General features: G+C 38.6%; 1 protein-coding gene across 1 annotated transcript in view; it reads left to right on the forward strand.

The window, feature by feature from the left end:
• The window catches only part of LOC124545396 (integrator complex subunit 10), a 117,083-nt gene that overhangs the window by 5,196 nt on the left and 90,002 nt on the right, over positions 1-21,885 (forward strand). The window contains exons 2-4 of the mRNA XM_047124313.1: positions 2,229-2,296; positions 2,370-2,497; positions 13,515-13,630. Of these exons, the coding sequence (XP_046980269.1) occupies positions 2,229-2,296; positions 2,370-2,497; positions 13,515-13,630 (312 nt within the window). The remainder of the gene's footprint in view (positions 1-2,228; positions 2,297-2,369; positions 2,498-13,514; positions 13,631-21,885) is intronic.

Below are 21,885 nucleotides of genomic sequence, written 5' to 3' on the forward strand. Positions count from 1 at the left end.
AAAATCGTAGAGGGAGACCAAGAGATGAATACACTAAACAGATTCAGAAGGCTGTAGGTTGCAGTAAGTACTGGGAGATGAAGAAGCTTGCACAGGATAGAGTAGCATGGAGAGCTGCATCAAACCAGTCTCAGGACTGAAGACCACAACAACAACAATCTGACACTAGTGTGTGCCACCACCTACTCCAACAATCCTGCAGACACGATCCATTTCAAAGATGCCTCACCACAATGACGTCACATAACACAGCACAGTTACCTCATGGGCCAAAATTGGTGGGTGGTAACACAGACTTCTGTTGACCCTGTCTAACTGTCCTATTACTTTTTCTTCCATAAAAAGTTCCTTATTTTTAAATTTTTTGTGTGATTCTCAAATTCAGGATTCTGTGTGATTCCCACTGTTGCCATGTTATCATCCTTGGTGACTGAAAATTCCGCAAGCTTTCTCGTACCTCTAAAAACTCTATACAGATAAATTGTTTCCTTAGCAGCTCCTGTTGCGGGTACCGTCTGCTACACCTGCAGATATGGCAACCTTTGCCTGTCATTGGCTGACTCAAGAGAGAGATCTGCCTGCATGAGTAACAAGGACACCAGATGTTGTCTGATCAGTTTCGTTGCACCTTTTAAAGTCTGCATCATTGTAATAATCGAATATGCCACTGCACAAGTCAGGATAATAGATTATACCTGGCTCACATGTACCTGCTGTGTTCCAGAATACTAGTTTTACTCTCACCATGTATTCTGTTGATGCTGAGTCAAGCATCAGGTACATCAGTGCTCCAACTACGTCGTAGTAAAAAGTTGATTGGATGGCCCAATGTCTTTTAATGTTAAGTAACATATTTCAACATTTTCATAACTTCAGGTTTTTGGCTTATGAAATACAAATACTGCACTGAAATTTCGTGTAGCTATCTTTGATTGAACACAACAACATTTTTTCCCCTTCTTTTTTAAAAAAGTCTTGAAAGTTCTGCAGACATTCATTGACATCAATTCATTTGGCTTTGTTGTCTTCTTTCTCTGATGAAATTACAAATGATATATTTTTCTGTAAATATGTGACCCGCAAAATTCCTTTTTCAAGGGAACATATATGCCTAATATAATTTCTAACATTTACGAGGGTTGACTGAAAAGTAATGCCTCCACCTTTGTAACTCTTCAACAGTTGGCAGCATTGAAATGCATCAGGTACTGGCTTGTTCCGTAACCTCTTCCTTACAGCTCCAGTTGGCAGGAATGAATGGTTGTGTTGTTACAGTGTAAAGCATGGAACCCTGTGCAGACAGTCAGTCAATATGATTTAAGCAACATGCATTCATGAATATTGGTAATTAAAGATCACATTCTAAGGATTATTTCTGCATTTGATTTATTAAAATATTCACATCCAAACCCAATTAATGAAGGTGGAGGCATTACTCTTCATTTACCCCTCATATTTGGTATGGTCTTTATCTTAATGTTAATACGATAATACTAGCTGGGGTGGCCGGAGCTAGTGGTCATGTGTGTTTGAGATATGCTTACATGTGCGCATGTGTGTATGTTCCTCTTCTGTGAAGAAGGCTTTGGCCAAAAATTTATATGAGAGTCTTTTCATCATGCCAGTCAGCAGCTCATAGTGTCCGATTTATAGTGAGCAGCAATCCATCCTTTTCTAATATTGGTCTTAAATATTGAGATAGTTAAGTGTATATTGTGCTCTAGTTTGGCTATTGCTTTAGTGACTTACTTGGCTGCTAGGTATACTGCATGCATGACTTGGCACATTTGTTGTGACATTATCTATTTATGTTTCTACATATGATTGACAGCTTTGTGCTAAGAAGTTTCATTTGAAGATATTTTTAATCACAATGAACATTTGCCATGAAATTGGAATGAAAGGTGGAACCATTTTACCATTATTCCCCAAACACCAACTGAAAATACATTTTTGCACAGTCTTAGGTGGAGGTGCTTCAAACTTCACCAATTCCTGTGTAAGGTGGTGAATCATAACACACCGAAACCACACCAAAATATGGGAAGAAACAACATGGACAATTCATGAATTGATGTTGCTGGAATCCTTAGAAGGAGTTTGTTGATCTATCATGTATCTGTTGTTCTCTGTTGTGCGGCATTAGAATTATTTTTTTTTTCCATTTTTACTGTTAATATTAACATTTAATTTGGATTAAAATTAATTTTCTTTTTTTATGTTTGCAGTTTGAAGCATACCAGATTGAAAAGTCAGCAAGGAGTGTAAAAGAAGCAGCAAAATGCATAAGCCAGATGTGAGTGTCATTATTGCAGTCTTACAATTATGAAACACATATTGGCATTAGTCTAAATGAGCTGTTCTTTCAGTTTTCAGAAGTTTCAAGATGAATCTGAACTATGGCTCGAAGTTGAAGCAATTACATCGGCATTACGAAGTGACAGTGGTGATCCAAATATGGTTTTTCTGCGAGATATGTTCAGCCATATTCCTACAGGTATGAGGCTTGTAAATGAAAAAGAGGTTCTGTTTTGAAATAAACATCAGAACAAGAAAACTGTAGATGAACTGTCGGAATGCTTTCTGAACGGAGTTGATTTGATTTTGGTATTCTCTTTATTTTTTTTATTTACATTTCCGTGAAGGCCACTGCTCTGAAAGATTGAAAAAGCACGGGATATTCTTATACATTTATTGTTGCTAGACATGCTAACAAAAGAGAAGTTGTATTTTCCTGGTGGAAATATTATATGCTGGTTTTCATAAACTAGGGAAGAACAAAACAAAAAATTGCAATAAATGAAAAAACTAACAAGGGAATGGTCCAAATCATCATGCCGAAACCTACACTGAAATTTGTTCCACAGGTAGAATACACTGAAACAAATGTACTACCAAAGTTTCAGCAGATAAGGCGCACTGCAGATATCTGAAAAATCGTAATAATAATAATGTTGAAGGTTTTACTGCACGAAGGACCACTTATAACAGCAGTTTGTACAGTCCTTCCTGCCAAGCATGTGAGTTGGCAAGTAAGAAGGCGCAACAAGAGAACATAGTGTGGAGTCCAAAGTGCACTCACACAAATGTTAACCAGCGAAGCTGTTGTGGATGTAATTGTTACCCAAGTGACTAGAAAATCAAGACGTTACATTGCAGACAACTTCCATCAGTTGGAACTTTAATTTGTTCACATTAGATATTTGATAACAATTCCTGTAGCACAGTTCCTATAATAATTTGTGAATATTGTATATTTTATTAACAATGAAGCAGTTCCTTGTTTGTTTCCTGCAGTCACCACAAAAATGCAAAGTGCAAATTCGATGACTAAAACAAACATTTTCCTTCCATCAGACACATCTGATAAAAGGAAAATTAATTAATCCAGGCACTTCACTGTAATTGTTAGTTTTGTTTGGATGGAGTAAGAAATGGGCATGTCTGTTCTGCATACTGTACTGTGTACCAGGCATACTTGATTAAAATGACTGATGTTTAAGAATACTGTTGGAAATTGTATTTGTCTGACAGTTAAAAAATAAATGCTTTACATCATGGAGACCTTTCTTCATCAAGAGGCTGACTTACACTATTAGTTCAGAGTGGAATCTGAATTACATTAATAGTCTTTTTGTCATTCTCTTAAAGACAGAGGTGTCATTATGTCCAGGCCAAGAGTCCAACAAAAGCAGTGAATTAATTTCTACAACTGGTAAGGAAACATTTCGGTTGTAATATTGAAAATTATTCTCTCCAATTTTTCCAGATTTTGTTACAGTGATTACAAGATTTTTGCAACTAAACAGTCCTTTTTGTTAATTTTTGGTCTTAATTTGCCATGAGATTTGCAAAGATAGATATAAAGCTGCTTAAACATTAGTACACTGATACATATATTCTTGTATACAGATGTGGAGACTGTCTTTTTTTTAACAAGAAAGTGTGGTTTGCATATAGATATTGCACAAAACTTGACTGATTACATATATACACAGCATTTTAAGGGATAATGAGAAGCTGCTTCTTCACACCAGCTGTGAATTTCTCTATAGTATTACCTGTTAATGACACTTTTACTTTTAAGTAAATGTAATGATTTTGCAACTTTCTTTTCCGTATAATTTCCTAGCTCTGTGTAACCAGAGGGCACAGTCTTGTAGATCTCTCTTGGTAATGATGCATTGACTATCATAAGCAGTTCTAAATCTTTTGAATATTTTCTCTTTCACATTTCTGCAAGTTTCATTCTGGCTCATATTTTGTACTTAATGTAAATCTTTCTTCTGTTTATACAATTTACATTCGGATTTTATGAAACAAAACGCTGCATAACTGTAAGTGCTTTCTCTCTGCTTTGCCTGACCAAAAGATTTTCAACCTTTTCTTTGTCTAGAACTGTCAGTCATTTCCTGCTCCTTCAAATGTTAACACACTTCCTAATGAAATGTCAATATTCAAATGAATTTCCAAGAAATTAATTAATATATAGTACATATGTAGGTCTTTAGGAGAAATAGGTGATTTTGATTGCATACCATGTTCTTCACATTTCATCTTTAAAATGTTTAAAACATCATTACTGTGAGACTCTGGAACCTGCACAAAGACAGACGCTATTAGCAAGCATATACAAAAAAAAGTGAAGAAAATTAATTTAGTTTTATCTCCATCATTAACATTTAGTGATACAGCAAAGGGAGCTGCTAATTATTATGGATATTAAATGAGTTGTGGATTCTGGAGACTGTAACTGCTAAAAATTGTGACACTGAAACTGTCGATGAAAACTGAAATTTGCTTTACAAATCATGGTCGCGCCATGCTGTATTATGTGCTTACTGATGTGCTGACAACCAGGGATATGTGCCTGCTGCGTTGCACATGTGCTGCATGTTACAGCTACAGTTGGGGTGTACATTTCTCCAACCACTTGGTGAGCTTTGAATTTGGCAGTTTTCAGAAATAATAAAAAGAAATACTTTCAATGTGTTTTAGCAGCTAAATTTTTGACATTAGTTTATTTTGGTGTGTACTTCCTGTATAAAAAATTTCAGGGCAGGTATCTACATGTCAGATCAGACCATTCCCTTGTCAGTTATTAGCACTGAAGTTTGGTATTTTGTTACGATAATACTGTTTCATAAACCCACTCCTTGGAAGCCAGTGACACTGCAATCTCCCTGCATCATCTGTATGTAGGAAACATATTACATAATCAGGTAAAATGTATTGACAGCGGATTGGAAGCAAAGGTGGTAAAGTTCTGAAAGGGATGTCTTCAGCAAAGCAGCACCCATTTTGACTGGGAAATATTTGTATTTTATTCTTTTTTATTCAATCTTATCAGATATGGGTCTTCAGGCCATCTTTTACTCCAGATTTGGGTTTCACACTTACAGTACTTTTTATATCACATAAAATAAAATGAAGCACTGGTAGATAGACACAATAAAACAAAAGCAAACACACACAAATATCAAGCTTTCGCAACCCAAGGTAGCTTTATCAGGAAAGAGGGAAGGAGAGGGAAAAACGAAAGGATGTGGGTTTTAAGGGAGAGTGTAAGGAGTCATTCCAATCCCGGGAGCAGAAAGACTTACCTCAGGGGGAAAAAAGGATATGTATACACTCGCGCGCGCGCGCATATATATATATATATATATATATGTGTGTCTGTATATGTGCGGATGGATATGTGTGTCTGTGCGTGAGTGTCTACCTGCCCTTTTTTCCTCCTGAGGTAAGTCTTTCTGCTCCTGGGATTGGAATGACTCCTTACCCTCTCCCTTAAAACCCACATCCTTTCGTCTTTCCCTCTCCTTCCCTCTTTCCTGATGAAGCAACCTTGGGTTGCAAAAGCTTGAAATTTGTGTGTGTGCTAGTGTGTTTTTTATTGTGTCTATCTACCAGCGCTTTCTAGTTTGGTAAGTCACAGCATCTTTGTTTTTTATTTATATTTTTTCCCACATGGAATGTCTCCCTCTATTATATTAATAAGATAAAGTATATTTATGACACGCAACATGTTCTTATCAATGCTGAAGAGAACTGGATTCTTCTTTCGTGTGTTGACAATCTGGCACTGTCAAGTCCAAAAAGTTACTCGCCTTGCCTTTTAAAGATAACAAGCCTCTCCATCGTAAAACTGAAATAAATATTTTCGATCACTGCCTACTTAAGACATTGCAACCAGGAAGCTCTCTTATCTTGAAATCACACTGAATTGGAGGAGTAAGGTAGCTGGTGTTCTACTTTTTACAATCAGTTGAATTATAGACAAGTGAGTGCTGACTTTTATTGACTGTCTTGAAATTTATGAGAAATTGTTACGACTCCCATAAAGAATGAAATGATTTATTTTAGAACTTGTAAAGTTTATTATTGTGGATAAAACAAAGAAATTTACCACACAGTAAAACATTGTGACATGCCAGTTGAGGAAGCCTGGTCTAAGATGCGCTTAGTGGCGGAAGCTGGAAACCTAACACTGAGGCATTTGGCAAGAAAGAATGAACAAAATGGACTATCTGAATAGATTAAACATTAAAAAATGATTTAGAACTTTACACAAGTGCAATGAAATGCCATAGACAAACATACTGTGAAGACAGACTGTGACTGAATGTAATATTAGTGAAAGAAACATAAAACAAGATAAAAACAGTGCTAATGGCACTGTATTATTTCTGACTGTAATTCAGATGAACTGCTTTCAGAGTATTCTGCTCCACATAGTGGTCTATGTCATTTGATGCAGTAATACCATGAAATGAATTTTTGGTAAATTTTGTTAACAGTATTGAGAAAACAATATGTGTCAACAATATCATGCCACAAGTTTGTGATAATTCATGGCAGACCAGAGTGGAGTGAAACTTGTTAATAAAATTCATGTTTCAAATTGTAATATGTAAAGTATGGTTTAATAAAATTGAATTATGGCAGGTGTATTCTTCGAACATTAAAAAATGCCATTATGTGTCGATGATGTTTTATAGCCAGTGTTTTAAAAGTATGGCACAATCATGCACACATAATCCTAAACAATATTAGTCTTTTTAATTCAAAACCGCACAGTTAATATTCCCCTCAAAAACTGGGCAGAGCGGCTGTGGGAACCCTAGCATGTATTACAAGTACTGTATGAATAAACTGTGTCCGGCTCTACCACAGTTGACTCTTTCTGCTTTCTATAAGCTTTGCAATGTATGCATTCTGTGAAGCTTTCTTCAACATTTCAATGTGTTTGCTCCACATAATTTTTGTCACAATTAACTTTTAGCATCTTAAGTTCTTCATTGCAGAGTCTAAAAGTGCTTTGTTCTTAATAGATGGTTACCCAATAAATTGAAGATTGTTTGTCTGTTAATTCTTCTGTATGTTGTAAGTGTTTTTCATGTGTAATGTATAGATCCTATTGATAAGGCTTCTCTTGTCCTCATCAAATTGATCTAAGGGTATGCTAAATCTTCAAATTGTAACCGTAATTCTAGAAAACTGTCAGTGATTCTCTTTCTTTCTAATGAAATGCTGAAATGGTCACATCACACAGTCATCTACATATGTGTTCTGCCACATCCATACTCCTGTTGGCCAGCAGATCAAAAGACAGGTCAGTTTGATCTAGTCAGTGAAAGGATTCATTATATCTGTCACAGAATTGATGATGCTGTGGACATAGTTACTTTGTCTCAAACCAGCTTTACAACAGGCAGACAAACAATTGGTAGATTATTCCAATTCTTGACTTAGTTATTCCATGATGGCTTGTTACGAATTTAATAAATATTCCAGGGAAAATAATTGCTATCATGGCAGTATAAATTCTCAGGGAGTAACTGATTTTTCAGTCACATTGAGCTGAACTCTTCAGAATGTTGTGCTGGGTTGTGGGAAGAAACGTAGGAACAATCTTTCTTTTTTTGTCTGCATCGTATTAATAAAATTTTGGCTGAATCGTCTAATATATTTTCTCTTAACAAAGACGCAAAAATTGATAGAATGACATGATGCCACATTCCTGAAAAGAATATGGAGCAGTTTTGAAAAAAGAACTGGACTTTAAATCACTGAACAGACAAAAGTGACATACATCAAAAGAATAATGAGCAATGTAGTAGTGAAGGTCAAGTTTCTTGTTGCTGGTGACAATATGCTGAAAAGCATTGAAATGTCAAATGCAAAAATTGCTATACACCCAGGGATCAAGTCTCAGCAAATGAGATAACATCTGAATAAAATCTTATGTTCAGAAGAAACTTCAAGAGATGAATCCAGCTGGAACTACAAAGTTTTATACCTACATACGGGGACAAATTTTCTTCAAATCAGCAGTGAGGAAGAAATCATCAGCAGGGCAAGAAACATAATTCAAATGGCAAGACATCTCTGCAATGCTTCTAGGATTGTAATGAGCAGCATAATATACAGAAGATCAGTATATAGCTAGAATAAACTCTGGTATCAAGGAGCATTGCAACAGATTGTGAACAATATTTGTAGATCTTAATAAATTTTAAGTAACAAATGTTTTACATCTTAATACACTGGATTGCAAAACACAGTAAAATGTTCACTGATACTTGTCATACCACATGAAATAAGAGAAACTAATGAGTGCTGATGGAGATGTCAAAGAGCCAAGATAACTTCCAATCAATAGTAAACCTAAAAGTATAACTAGAACTGACTAAAATTATAACTAGAACTGAGAGTACATATATGTAAATGGATTAAATGCTGAATACTCAGATGACAAAAGTTCCAAAATAGATGAGCTTCAAATTTTTTGTCTGAGTTTAAAAGTATTAAATTTATTTATTGAAATGGACACTGGCTTAGTGAAGTTATAGTAAAAATCTTAAACAAAATTGAAATCTTGAGGGTTCCTATGTCATATTAAGGAACCTAATTGTTGTTGTTATATCAATTTATAGAATCCCAGGAAAAGTCACAATTGAGCATTTCCTACATAAATCTGTGTTTGATAGAACACGTCAGTAAAGCGAAAAAGGAAAAAAAAAAAAAAAAAAAAAAAAAAAAAAAAAAGTAATTGCTGCTCATTTTAACATCAATGTGTTGAGTGAAAGCAGTGAAGCATCAAAATTCATTGATTTAATAAAAAAAAAAAAAGGTTTCAGTTTGAATTTTTTGGAAACAGTGAGAGAAAATGCTGTCAGCTACATGTATTGACAATATTTTAACAAATTATGTTTTTGAAGATGCACATAAATTTTGTTTGGATTTAAGAATTTCTGATCACCTAGCATTATTGATTGAGCCGCCCAGATAAAGTAAGCAAGTTCTGTGTAAAAAAGTCTTCATAAAAAGAAACTTTAATCAGGAAAACATGATTTCATTTTATGACAAGCTGAATGAGACAGAATAGCAAAATATTTCAGTCAGTGGAAACTTTGAACCATTCTTAAGTGGTTTTTTGAATATTTTCAAGGAAATGTTTCCACCTAGAACTTGTTTTAATAAAGAAGAAATAAGTTGAAACATATCACTAAAAGGTATGAAAATCTCTAGTGTTGAGGAAAGACAGCTACATAATGAGCTAAGATATAATAAAAATACTGACTTATTTAAGTATGTGAGATGATATAAATGTACATTTAAGAAAGTTGTCAAGGCAGCAAAAGCAAATGGCAAATAACAGTTTAATTTTAAGACATGAGAATAAATCTAAGGCATGTAGTCAGTTGTGATATCTGAATTAGGTATTAAAGTATCTAGTCATGAAATCTGTAAAATCAAGCTTGAAAGTAGGATTGTAAATCCAGCTCATGTTCCGGAATGCTTCAATGAATTCTTCATTAATGTATCCAATTCAGATGTCAATGTTGGAGATTACGACAACCAAGTATGTCCCTTCATACTAGATCAGATGTCTGAATGCCTCACAAAATTTAAAACAGTGTCATCAGTAGAGCTGGAACATATTATACTAATACTGAGAAACAAAGATTCTGCAGATTGATACCGACAGAAGTTCTCAAATTTATGTGTAAAATAATAGGACATCCACTATCTATAATACTAAAACAAAATCTTTTGAACATGGATGTTTCCCAGAGGTGCTGAAGTATGCAGAACTAAAACTGCTGTTCAGAAAATGATCAAGAGAGGATATGGGAAATTATCATCCCATCTCTCTTCTTCTAGACCTGTCAGAAGTATTGGAAAAAGCAGCTGCCATGCAGATTCAAAATTTTATTGAAAAATATGAGATTATTTTGAAAAATTAATTTGACTTTGAGCATTATAGATGCAATTAGCCAGTTTGTTGACTGAATTAGCACATCATTAGACAACAAAAATACAAAGTTTAAGGGATCTTTTGTGACCTTACAAATGGCTTGATTCAGTAAATTGTGCAATTCTTATCCATAAACATGTTTGTACACCATGCTAAGCAGTGGTAAGGGCCGGCAGTTTTGTGGAAGATTTCCTGGTTTACTGGCTTTAGGAGGGCAATTATCTTGGCACATTTAAGTTCTTGGGGTATGTTTCCTGTCTGCAGTAGTGATTTGAAGAACTTTGTGAAAATAGGTTAGCAAAGCGCTGCTTAGCATGGTGTACAAACTTCTGGAATGAGTACTACTTAACAGGCTCGGTCAGGCAATACTCACAGCCATCCCAGTAGAACAAGCCAGCTTTCGTCCCAACCAAAGCTGTGCAGACCACGTCCTGGCCCTTACAACACACATTGAAGTGGGATCCCAAAAGAAATTAAAAACATCTGTGGCCTTCATTGACTTGTCAGCAGCCTATGATACCGTCTGGAGACAAGGCCTACTCTATAAACTGATGAAAATAATTCTGTGTCAAAAAGTGACAAAGCTTATTGGTAACATGATTGGTAACAAAGGATTCCAGGTCGTCATGGGAAACAAAGTCAGCAGCCAGAAATTACTTCAAATGGCTTACCTCAAGGCTCAGTATTAGCCCTACTGCTTTTCAGCCTATACATTGCTAAAATGCCAGAAACAGCTTGTAGGAAATTTGGCTATGCTGATGACTGGGCCTTTGCAACAAGGCACACCGATTTTGGTACAATGGAAGAAACCCTGACTTCCGGTCTGTCTGCCCTGGCAGCATACTTCCATAAATGGAGGCTTAGGCCTAATGCCACAAAGACAGAAGTAACTTGCTCCCACCTCAATAACAGAGAAGCTGACAAAGCTCTGGAAGTATACCTTGACAACACATGCCTCAACAACAACAGGGAGCCGAGGCACCTAGGGGTCACGTTAGACAGAACCTTGTCGTTTAAATCACGCCTTACAAAAGCAGCTGCTAAGGTGAGAACAAGAAACAACCTCATCCATAAACTCTGCGGAACCACCTGGGGATCAACGGCAACAACTTCGAGGATGTCTGCGCTGAGCCTGGTAGACTCTGCAGGGGAGTACTGTGCACCAGTATGGCTAAACAGTAGTCATGTGAACAAAATCAATGTCGAACTTAACAACACCGTGTGCATTATTTCAGAAACCGTTAGGTCTACACGTAACATATGGCTACCTGTCCTGAGTCATATACCTCCCCCAAAAATATGATGAGAAGGAACCTTGGTCAGGAAATACAACAAGATTGAAGCAAACCCTGAACTGCCGGTACACATCGATATACCTGATCTGAGTATCAAGAGGTTTCGTTCAAGACATCCTCCTCTTGCTCTTGACAGCCTCACTGGGGCTGACATCAACTCTTGGAGAAGAGAATGGCTCCAAAATGCCCCAACAACTTGCCACCTAATGCCTGTATTACTGAAGCAGTTCCTGGGTTTGAACAGCCCTGCAAGATCTGGTTAACTCTGAACTGCCTAAGTACTGGGCATGGAAGATATGCTGACCCACTCTTCAAATAAGGACTGCTGTCTTCACCAGCATGTGACTGCGGCATGTCTAAGCAGACCATCCAACACATCAGAGATGAATGCAGTGCCACAGCGTTTAGTGGGGACTTTGAAGAAATCCTCATGGCATCCCAAAAATCCATTGAATATATACAAGGACTAGATATTTGTCTGTGAATATATGCAATGTAGAATAATGTGATCCAATACTGAAATGTACCTAAATGCCATACGCTAAATAAAATAAATATCCATAAACATCACAGGTATTGAATTAGAGGTAGTGTTCTACACTGGCTTACTTCATACACATACAACAGGAAACAGAGAGTGGTTATCTTTAGAAATGTAGCAAATTATTCTTCCAAACAGAAGGCAATAGCTCAAGGCGTCTCGCAAGGTTCTACCCTTGGACCTGTTTTGTTTCTATTCTACATTAATTACTTATCAATCAATATAAATGCCCCATCTGTTTTATTTGCAGATGACATATCTGTATTAATTGAGGAGCATGAGCTAGAAACTATCCCTACCTACATCATGAATACAATAGATCATTTAGAAACATGGTTTCATCTCAGTGGATTAATTCTGAACATCCCAAAAACTCATGTGATCCAGATCAGAACAAAACAATAAACATCCCAGGAAATCAAAATAAACCACAAAATCAAAATCTAGAAGAAGTGGATTCCATGAAATTTTTAGGATTAAACCAAGACAAGAATTTAAATTGGAACGAATATGTGAAATATCTAGTAAACAAAACTATGTAGTTTTGCATTTGCAGTGCAAATATTCGCTAATACCAGTGTCATGGACACAAGGATAATTACCTACCATAGCTGCTTCCAGTTAGTTATAAGATATGGTATTGTATTCGAGCAACTTAATGCGCATACTGAAGTTACAGGAAAGAATTATTAGAAACATGTGCTGTGCATCCAAGAAATCATGTCGCCCATTATTTAAAAAAGTGAAATTATTAACAATAGCCTCACTATATATTTATGACATTCTAATTTTTTTGTGTAGCAGTTTAGAATTATGCAAGGAGAACTTGTTTGATCACACTTACAATATAAGAAATAAAGAAAATTTTATGCTCCCTGCTCATCGTTTAAAGTTGTATGCTCAGACTCTCCAGTACATGGGAATAAAATTTACAACAAGCTAAAAGCCAAGAACATTCTAAGCTTGAACCTAGATTCACCAAAAAGTAAGTTATATGGTACTCTGCTTCAGTGATGCTATTACACAGCTGAAGATTTCATGAACAATGAACTGAATATTTGAGCAGGATGTAGTTTATCAGTTATCTTTTTGTGTGAATATGTAAATCTAGCTTCTCACAAAAGAAGTTACATTAATAATTAAACACCGCTACATCTTATTAACTTTATATCAGAGAAACTGTAGTAACCGTATTTTGATGTGTCTCCTGTACTCCCATCAAATGATTAGTTTATGTATGTTATGAGATGAGTAAATCACAATTCACCTATGCTAGGGATTTTAAAATTATGTCAAATTTCTTTGTGATTATAGTGCAACAGTATGAGTCTTATCATTTAATACATCATAGGTTAAATACTGGCCATTTAAAACATCATCTTTATCAGTCCTAAATTTTCTTTATAACTTCCAGACGTGCAGCATGAGTTGCTGTTACAGACTGCAAGTCGCAGTGAAGATACAATGGAACATTGCCGACTACTATTGCTTCTCTTGCGCCAGTTCCCAGCTACAATTCCGCAGCATGGGGTCTGTATCAAATAAAGATATTTCAGAGCAAAAAATAGACTGAATGTGAATGAAACTGTTAATAACCCTCCCCTCTGTTTTGTCCTTTTACTTTAACACTAATTTGTATAAGAAGCAAAGTGAAAATTTCTCATCCTGCCACACAGAATCATACAGAAATCAGTGAAATATTGTTATATAACAATGTGGGATGAGACAGAAGTGGAGATACAAATTAAACTTAAGTACTGGGGGAAGAATTAATGAAAATGGGTCTTAAAGTAATCAGGACAAGACTTGGTTTGGTGCTGAGTAGGAACTCTATAGCAGTCATCTAAACCTTTGAGATAAGGAATAAACATGGTAGACAAGTTTCAGTACTTAGTGCTGTTTTGTCAGATAACGTCACATACCAAGAGATTCGATACGAGAGTATGAAAAGCTTCCAAATTCTATGATGCAGTTTTTCAGATGCTTTAGGATTAAACATTTGTACAAGCTTCTAAGATCAGCATATGCAAAACATACCTTTTACCTGTACTAATTCATGAACTAAAAAAGCAGCAGTAATAGGACTGAATTAAAACAATAAACAGGCAACAGAAATAAAGTTTTTCTTTTCTTCTCTGTTGAATACAAAAAAGGGGATAAAGTAATAAAGTAAGAACTTAACAGCATCCACTATGGATAAAATTCACAGAAATGAGGAAATCGGACAACAGCTAGAATTAGAAATAGCCTGCTGAAGACCCTTGAATTGAAGAAATTGCAGCACTGTTGGCATACCTGCATCTACATATACATAGATACTCCAAAAGTCACCATACAGCGCTACTTGTTATTTCCTTTCCTGTTCCACATCCAAATAGAGTGTGGGAAAAACAACTGTCTTTATGCCTCTGTATGAGCCCTAATTTCTTGTATCTTATCTTCATGGTCCTTACGTGCAATGTATGTTGGCAGCAGTAGAATCGTTCGGCAGTCAGCTTCAAATGCCAGTTCTGTAAACTTCCTCAATAGTGTTTCTCAAAAAGAATGTCACCTTCCCTCCAGGGTTTCCTATTTGAGTTCCCGAAGCATCTCTGTAACATTTAAGTGTTGTTCAAACCTACTGGTAACAAATCTAGCTGCTGGCCTCTGAATTTCTTCGATGTCTTTTTTCAATCTGACCTGGTACGGATCCCAAACATTCTAGCAGTACTCAAGAATAGGTTGCACCTACAGCCTATATGTAGTCTCCTTTGCTGATGGACCACACTTTCCAAAATTCTCTCCCACTGCGGGTCTGGGGTTACAATAGACCCGAGGTATCCCTGCCTGTCGTAAGAGGTGAACTAAAAGGAGTCTCATACTTTTCAGTCCTATAAGTTCAAGTCCCATTTTATGATGTGACCTGCCACTTTCCAAATTCTACAGAAGTGCAGGCCATATGGGAAAGGATGCCTTATGTGGTGCATGAGTTATCCATAGTGCCCTTAGATTCGATCTCTTGAACCTCTTGTCATGGCTTTGCATCTCCACCTGCAATTCAACTATTTTGGTGAGGACACTTTTGTAATCTTCCTCCATTGTCTCCTGTCCTGTTTCTCCCCCATGACAGTAATGGATTTCTCTGCGCCCAATACCCACCACGGTAGCCAGTCCGTTGTGTTTGGGCTGTCATGCACCCATTTGGTGGTAGCCCCCTGACAACACAGGGATTGCACTGCTGATGCCTGATCTGTAAACTCCCCGCCTATGCCAAGGAGTAGATGCTTGTCTTCCTGGGGCATCAGGACTCCCGGCAACAGCCATCCTGCCAGGTGGCCTTTCCTGTGGTTGCATGGTGCCCGTAGGGAGAGGCCCTAATGGGACTGGGCGGCATCAAGGCGGATGACCCACAATGGTGGGTCACAGCCACCTGTATTACAGGTTCACAGTGTTAGGAAGGGTGGGAAACTAGCAACCTTCCTTCTGCTCACTGCATTGTATTACCACAGCTGTAATTTAATTTTTACAAAAGACATTGCTTCTGAAGATGGCCATCTCTATAATGGGCTTTCACAAATTGTTGTTACTTATGTATGAAATACGCTGCTCTGTACTAGACGCACATTCTTAGGTTGGTACAACCTAATGTCAGATGTAAACATTCCTCCTCAAGATACTCCATAACATGACAACAATTTCCACCATCTTTCTCAAACAGGACATACCCTGAACCATATTACCTCCTAGTCAGCGACAAGCTGTAGAATTAGTGCCTGCTGTTCTATGTTTACAAAGATTGCCACCTTTTGTGTTTTGACCAATTTTGTGCTACAAGTTTTATTTACTGTAATCTTATAACGGTTATCAATAATAAGTTTCACATTTCATGAGAGACTTTTGCTTCTGTGGTTTATTTACACCACTGGACATGATTGGAACAAAGTTTATGTGTCAGCACTCAGCTATTGCCTTTGTGACTGATGCTTTGTATACTGTGGAGAGACAAATACAGCTAACTGCTGTTAGAAAGAAACAAAAATAATTAATTATTTTAGATATTTTTCGATATGCAAAATTTAATTCATTCTTACTTGTTGTGTTACAAGTGTTTTACACTTTCCTGCATTTTAGACTGTTCTGGGTCAGTTGGTTGAAAAGCATAAAAAGGGGGTTTTATAATATCATCATCATCATTATCACCACTTCATCATCACCACCATTTTCCTGTTCCAATGAGCCTGATGTATTTGTAGATAAGCTCCTTTAACTTTTCTTCCCCTTACAATGCTTTCGTTCATAATATGATGCCAGCTGGCAACTCACATTTTCAGGCCTGTGAGACTTTATTTCTCCCAGGCGTCACAAAGTCTTCCTCTTGGTCTCTCCCCAGGGACATTTTGATCAAAGCAAGCCCAGAGTGTCATATGGGGAGCCTCTCTCCTGCTCTCAGCTGATACATGTCTACAGGATAGAAAGTTAAGTGTTCATCTTTTTCTGTGTTTGCCACATAGTATATTTATTAAATTTCAGGTGTGTTTCGGTGTTTAAGGGGATGTGGAGGCGGCCTTGCCTGTGGCTACTGAGTGTGCAAGGTGCAGTTATCTGCATGTGGCTCATTTTGGTGCCAACGATTCCTGTTGCATGGATTCTAAGGCAATCTTCAGTTCATACATATGGCTGGCGGAGTTGACGAAGACTGCTGGCCTTGGGTGCACAGTGCAAGCAGAACTCACAATTTGTAGCATCGTTACCAGAGTTGATCAGGGCCTTTGGTCTGGAGCTGAGTGGAGGGTCTCAACCAAAGGCTTCATCAACTCTGTGACAGTCTCGGTTGCACATTTCTATACATGCATTATCGTGTAGGAATTTGTAGGACTCCCCTTGATAGGTCAGAGGTGCACTACACAGAGGAAGCAGCTACTCGGATACCAGAGTACTTGTGGAGTGCACATGAGGGTTTTTTAGGCTAGGCAGTAGTTTGAGATGCCCTGATGAACACTCGCCAGTCAATATGCATCAAGGGAACTCAAATGGTGTGCAGAAGAAAAAGACTTTAACTGTCACAATTTTATCAGTAAATTGTGCGAGTATCTGTAGTTAAGTTCCTCAATTTACTGCCCTGCAGGAAAGTTCTTGTGCTCAAATTGTTCTTGGGACCAAGAGCTGGCTGAAATCCTAAGTGGAAAACTCCAAGATATTTAGCAAGTTGTTGAATGTATATCAGAAAGAAAGATTAGAGGCCATAGGGGGGCAATTGTTCATTGCAGCTGACAAAAATATTGTCTATATTGAGGTCAAAGTTGAGTGTGGCAGTGAAGTCATCTGGTCACTTATAACAGGTGTAAGTGAAACCAAGTGAATTGCTGGATGTTTTTACTGGCCACCCAATTCTACTGTGACAGTTCTAGAGTCATTCAAAGAACATCTACAGTCAACAGTGCGTAAATAACCAGATCGTGCAATACTTGCTGGAGGCAACTTTAAAATGCTAAGTATAGAGTAGGATGTCTATGGATTCATTGCGGGGCTACAGATACACAGTCATGTGAAATACTTTTGAACACGTTTTCTGAAAAATGTCTTGAGCAGCTAGCTCATCAGCCCACACGCAATGGAAATATCTTAGACCTTGTAGCTACAAATAGGCCGGACCTAATCGACTGTGTCAGTGTAGAAATGGGGATTAGCGATCATGATGTCATTATAGCAACTACGATTATGAAAGTAAATAAATCAATCAGGAAGGCTAGGAGAGTGTTTCTGCTAGATACAGCAGATAAGAAGTTATACATATCTCACTTAGAAGTCAACTGCCACCATTTAGTTCCAGTAAGATGGATGTAGAGGAATTATGGGTAAAGTTCAAGCAGACTGTAAATCATGGTCTAGAGTGGATAATGGTTGGAAAAGACCCATCCTGGTTTAATAAAGAAATTCAGTTGATGCTGAGGAGGCAGAGGCTGTTGCACTATCAGTTCAAAAGTGAACTCATAAATAATGACAAACAAAGGTTAGCAGAGATTCACGAGTCTGCGAAAAGACCTATGCGTGAAGCATACAACAACTACCACTGTCACACCTTGGCTAAAGATCTGGCAGAAAACCCAAGAAAATTCTGGTCTTATGTAGAATCGCTAAGTGGGTCTAGAGCTTCCATTCAGTCCCTTGTTGACCAAACTGGTATGGCAGTTGAAGATAGCAAAATGAAAGCCAAAGTTCTAAATTTCACATTCAAGAAATTGTTCACACAGCAGAATTTTACAAACATACCATCATTTGACCATCAGACAGACTCCTGTATGAATGACACAGTAATAAGCATACATGGTGTAGAGAAAAACTGACAGATTTGAATGCAAATGGATTAACAGGTACAGATGGAATCCCAGTTTGATTAGTGCAGGCGACTCCAGTATATAAGAAATGTAAAAAAGTGGACCTGCAAAATTACAGACCAATATCTCTGACTTCTGTTTGCTGCAGAATCCTTGAACATATTATCAGCTGGAATACAATAAACTTTCTTGAGATCAAGAAGCTTGTGCACACAAATCAGCATGGCTGTACAAAGCATTTGCTCATGCAAAACTCAGCTTCGTCTTTTTTCACATGATGTACTGAAAACTATGGATGAAGGGCAACAGGCAGATTCCATACTTCTAGATTTCCGGAAAGCATCTGACATGGTGCCGCACTGCAGGCTGTTAACGAAGATACGAGCATATGGAATAAGTTCACAGATGTGTGAGTGGTAAAAGACTTCTTAAGTAATGGAACCCAGTACGTTGTCTTCGATGGTGAGTGTTCATGAGAGACAAGGTTATCATCAGTAGCGCACCAGGGAAGTGTGAAAGGACTGCTGTTGTTCTCTATCTACATAAATGATTTGGCAGACAGAGTGGGCAGCAATCTGTGATTGTTTGCTGATGATGTTATGGTGTACAGTAAGGTGTCAAAGTTGATTGACTATAAGGAGACACAAGATGACTTAGACAAAATTTCTAGTTGGTGTGATGAATGGCAGTCATCCCTAAATATGGAAAAATCTAAGTTAATGCGGATGAGTAGAAAGATCAAATCTGTATCATTCGGATACAACATTACTGATGTCCTGCTTCAAAGAGTCAAGTCATTTAAATATCTGGACATAACACTGCAAAGTGACATGAGGTGGAACAACATATGAGAACTGTGGCAAGGAAGGCGAATGGTCAACTTCGGTTTATTGGGAGAATTTAGGTTGAATGGTTGGTTGGTTTAGGGTATAAAGGGACCAAACTACAGGGTCATCAGTCTCTTTTTACTGGTGCACGCAAGGCCCAAGGTACAAAAACACTCAACACCACACCTAAAAAGAAAACGAATCAAACAAACAAAAAAACGAGGAAAACATGCACCACAAGGAAAAGTAGAAAAAGGTAATAAAACCATAGAGCATATGGTCTGGGCTGGCTGATCACAATAATAAAAGAGGATGAGCCAGCTACACTGCAACTCATTAAAATGTCCACCCAAAAAAGAAAATGTGAGATGAACACATGTATGGAAAAGACGACCACCAAGACAAACAAATGCAAAGAAAGTGTGACAGATTTAAAATGGAGGGAGGGTGGCGACCTCAGAGAGAAGGCTAAATGCCCACCCTTAGATGGTAGGATAAAAAATCCCCTCACGAATAAAATGTAAAACTAAATCTGCTGTTGAGGCATTGTCGCCCAACATGAAGCTAGGATGCTGGGAAGGTTAAAAGTCCAACGCAGAGCAGCTAAAAGTGGGCAGTCCAGCAGGATGTGGACGACAGTCATATGTGAGCCACAGTGACACCAAGGTGGGTCCTTGCGACGGAGGAGGTAGCCATGTATGGCTAATGCGGAGCTGGCAGAGAACTACAGAGTCTCTGCAAGATGTCCGCATGGAGGTCTTCCACACATTCATAGTCTCCTTAAGGGCACGCAGTTTGTTGTGCGTACTGAGATGACGCCATTCTGTCTCCCAAAGCTGAAAAACCTTGTGGCGTAATAATGATCGCAGGTCAGTTACAGAGATGCTGATCTCCAGAAGCGGTTTCCATGTAGCCTGTTTGGCCAGCCTGTTGGCAAGTTCATTTCCTGTGATTCCAATGTGGCCCGGGGTCCCCATAAACACCACGGAACGACTGGACCATTCCAGGGCTTAGATGGACTCCTGGACGGTCACTACCAAAGGATGGCAGGGGTAGCACTGGTCGATAGCTTGTAGGCTGCTCAAGGAGTCAGTACAGAAAAGAAACGACTCACCACGGCATGAGTGGATGCACTCAAGAGCACGAGAAATGGCCGCCAGCTCTGCAGTGCAAATACTGCAGCCGTCGGGCAAGGAGTGCTGTTCAATATGTCCTCCATGAACATACGTGAAGCCAATGTGACCATCAGCCATCGAGGTGTCAGTGTAAACCACTTCATGGTCCCGGTACATGTCAAGAATCGAGAGGAAGTGACAGCAGGGAGCTGAGGGATTAACTGAGTCCTTAGGATCATGTGAAAGGTCCAGGCGAAGCTTTGGCCTATGTGTACACCATGAAGGTGTACGTGAATGGACCTCGAATATAAGTGGTAAAGGCAGACTCCACTTCAGACAGAAGAGATTGGACGCGAATAGCAATCTTAAGCACTGACCTGGGATCTGATGCAGGAGATGAACCGCTGGGGATGGGAAAAGGAGATGGTAATTCAGATGCTCAGGAGAACTATGAATGTGTGCAACGTAACTGGCAAGCAGTTGTGCATGCCTAATCTGCAATGGAGGGGCTCTGGCCTCCACCAGGACACTGGTCACCAGACTCGTCCTAAAAACTCCTGTTGCAAGTCAAATGCCACAGTGGTGCACTGGGTCGAGTACACGCAATGCAGAGGGTGCCACCAAACCATAAACCAGACTCCCACAGTCAAGATGGGTTTGAACAAGTGCTCTGTAGAGCTGCAGCATCGAGTGATCTGCACCCCAGTTGGTGATGCTCCAGCAGAAGAGGGCACTGAGGTGCTGCTGGCACTTCCACTTCAGCTTACGCAGATGAGGAAGCCACGTCAATCGGGTGTCAAAAACCAGTCCTAAGAATCAATATGTCTCCACTACAGTGAGTGGATCATCATTAAGGTAAAGTTCTGGTTCCGGATGAATGGAACGATGCCAACAGAAGTGCACGACACACGACTTCACGGCTGAAAATTGGAAGCCGTGGGCTGAAGACCATGACTGCACCTTGTGGAAGGCTCCCTGTCAGTGCCACCCGGCAACACCAGTAATGGACGAGCAGTACGAAATGCAGAAGTCGTTTGCATACAGAGAAGGTCAGACCGAAGGCCTGACAGCTGCTGCTAGACTGTTAATGGCCACTAGAAATAGAGATACACTCAATACAGAGCCCTGCAGGACCCCATTCTCCTGGATATGGGGGGAACTGTGGGAGGCACCAACTTGGACACAGAAAGTATGAGGCAATAGGAAATTTTGGATTAAAATTGGGAGCGGGCCCCAGAGACCCCACTCACATAATGTGGCAAGAATATGATGTCGCCAGGTCATGTCGTAAACTTTTGGTAAATCAAAAAAGATGGCAACCAGATGTTGGCATCTGGAAAAGGCTGTTCGGATGGTAGACTCGAGGGAAACTAGATTATCAATGGTAGAGCAACCCTGGCAGAAACTGCCCTGGCATGGAGCCAGTAGGCCACGAGACGCCAGTACCCAACACAACCGCCGACTTACCATACATCATAACAGCTTACAAAGAACGTTGGTGAGGCTGATGAGCCGATAGCTATCCACAT

This window comes from Schistocerca americana, chromosome 8, assembly GCF_021461395.2.
Source record: "Schistocerca americana isolate TAMUIC-IGC-003095 chromosome 8, iqSchAmer2.1, whole genome shotgun sequence".
Classification (NCBI taxonomy): domain Eukaryota; kingdom Metazoa; phylum Arthropoda; class Insecta; order Orthoptera; family Acrididae; genus Schistocerca; species Schistocerca americana.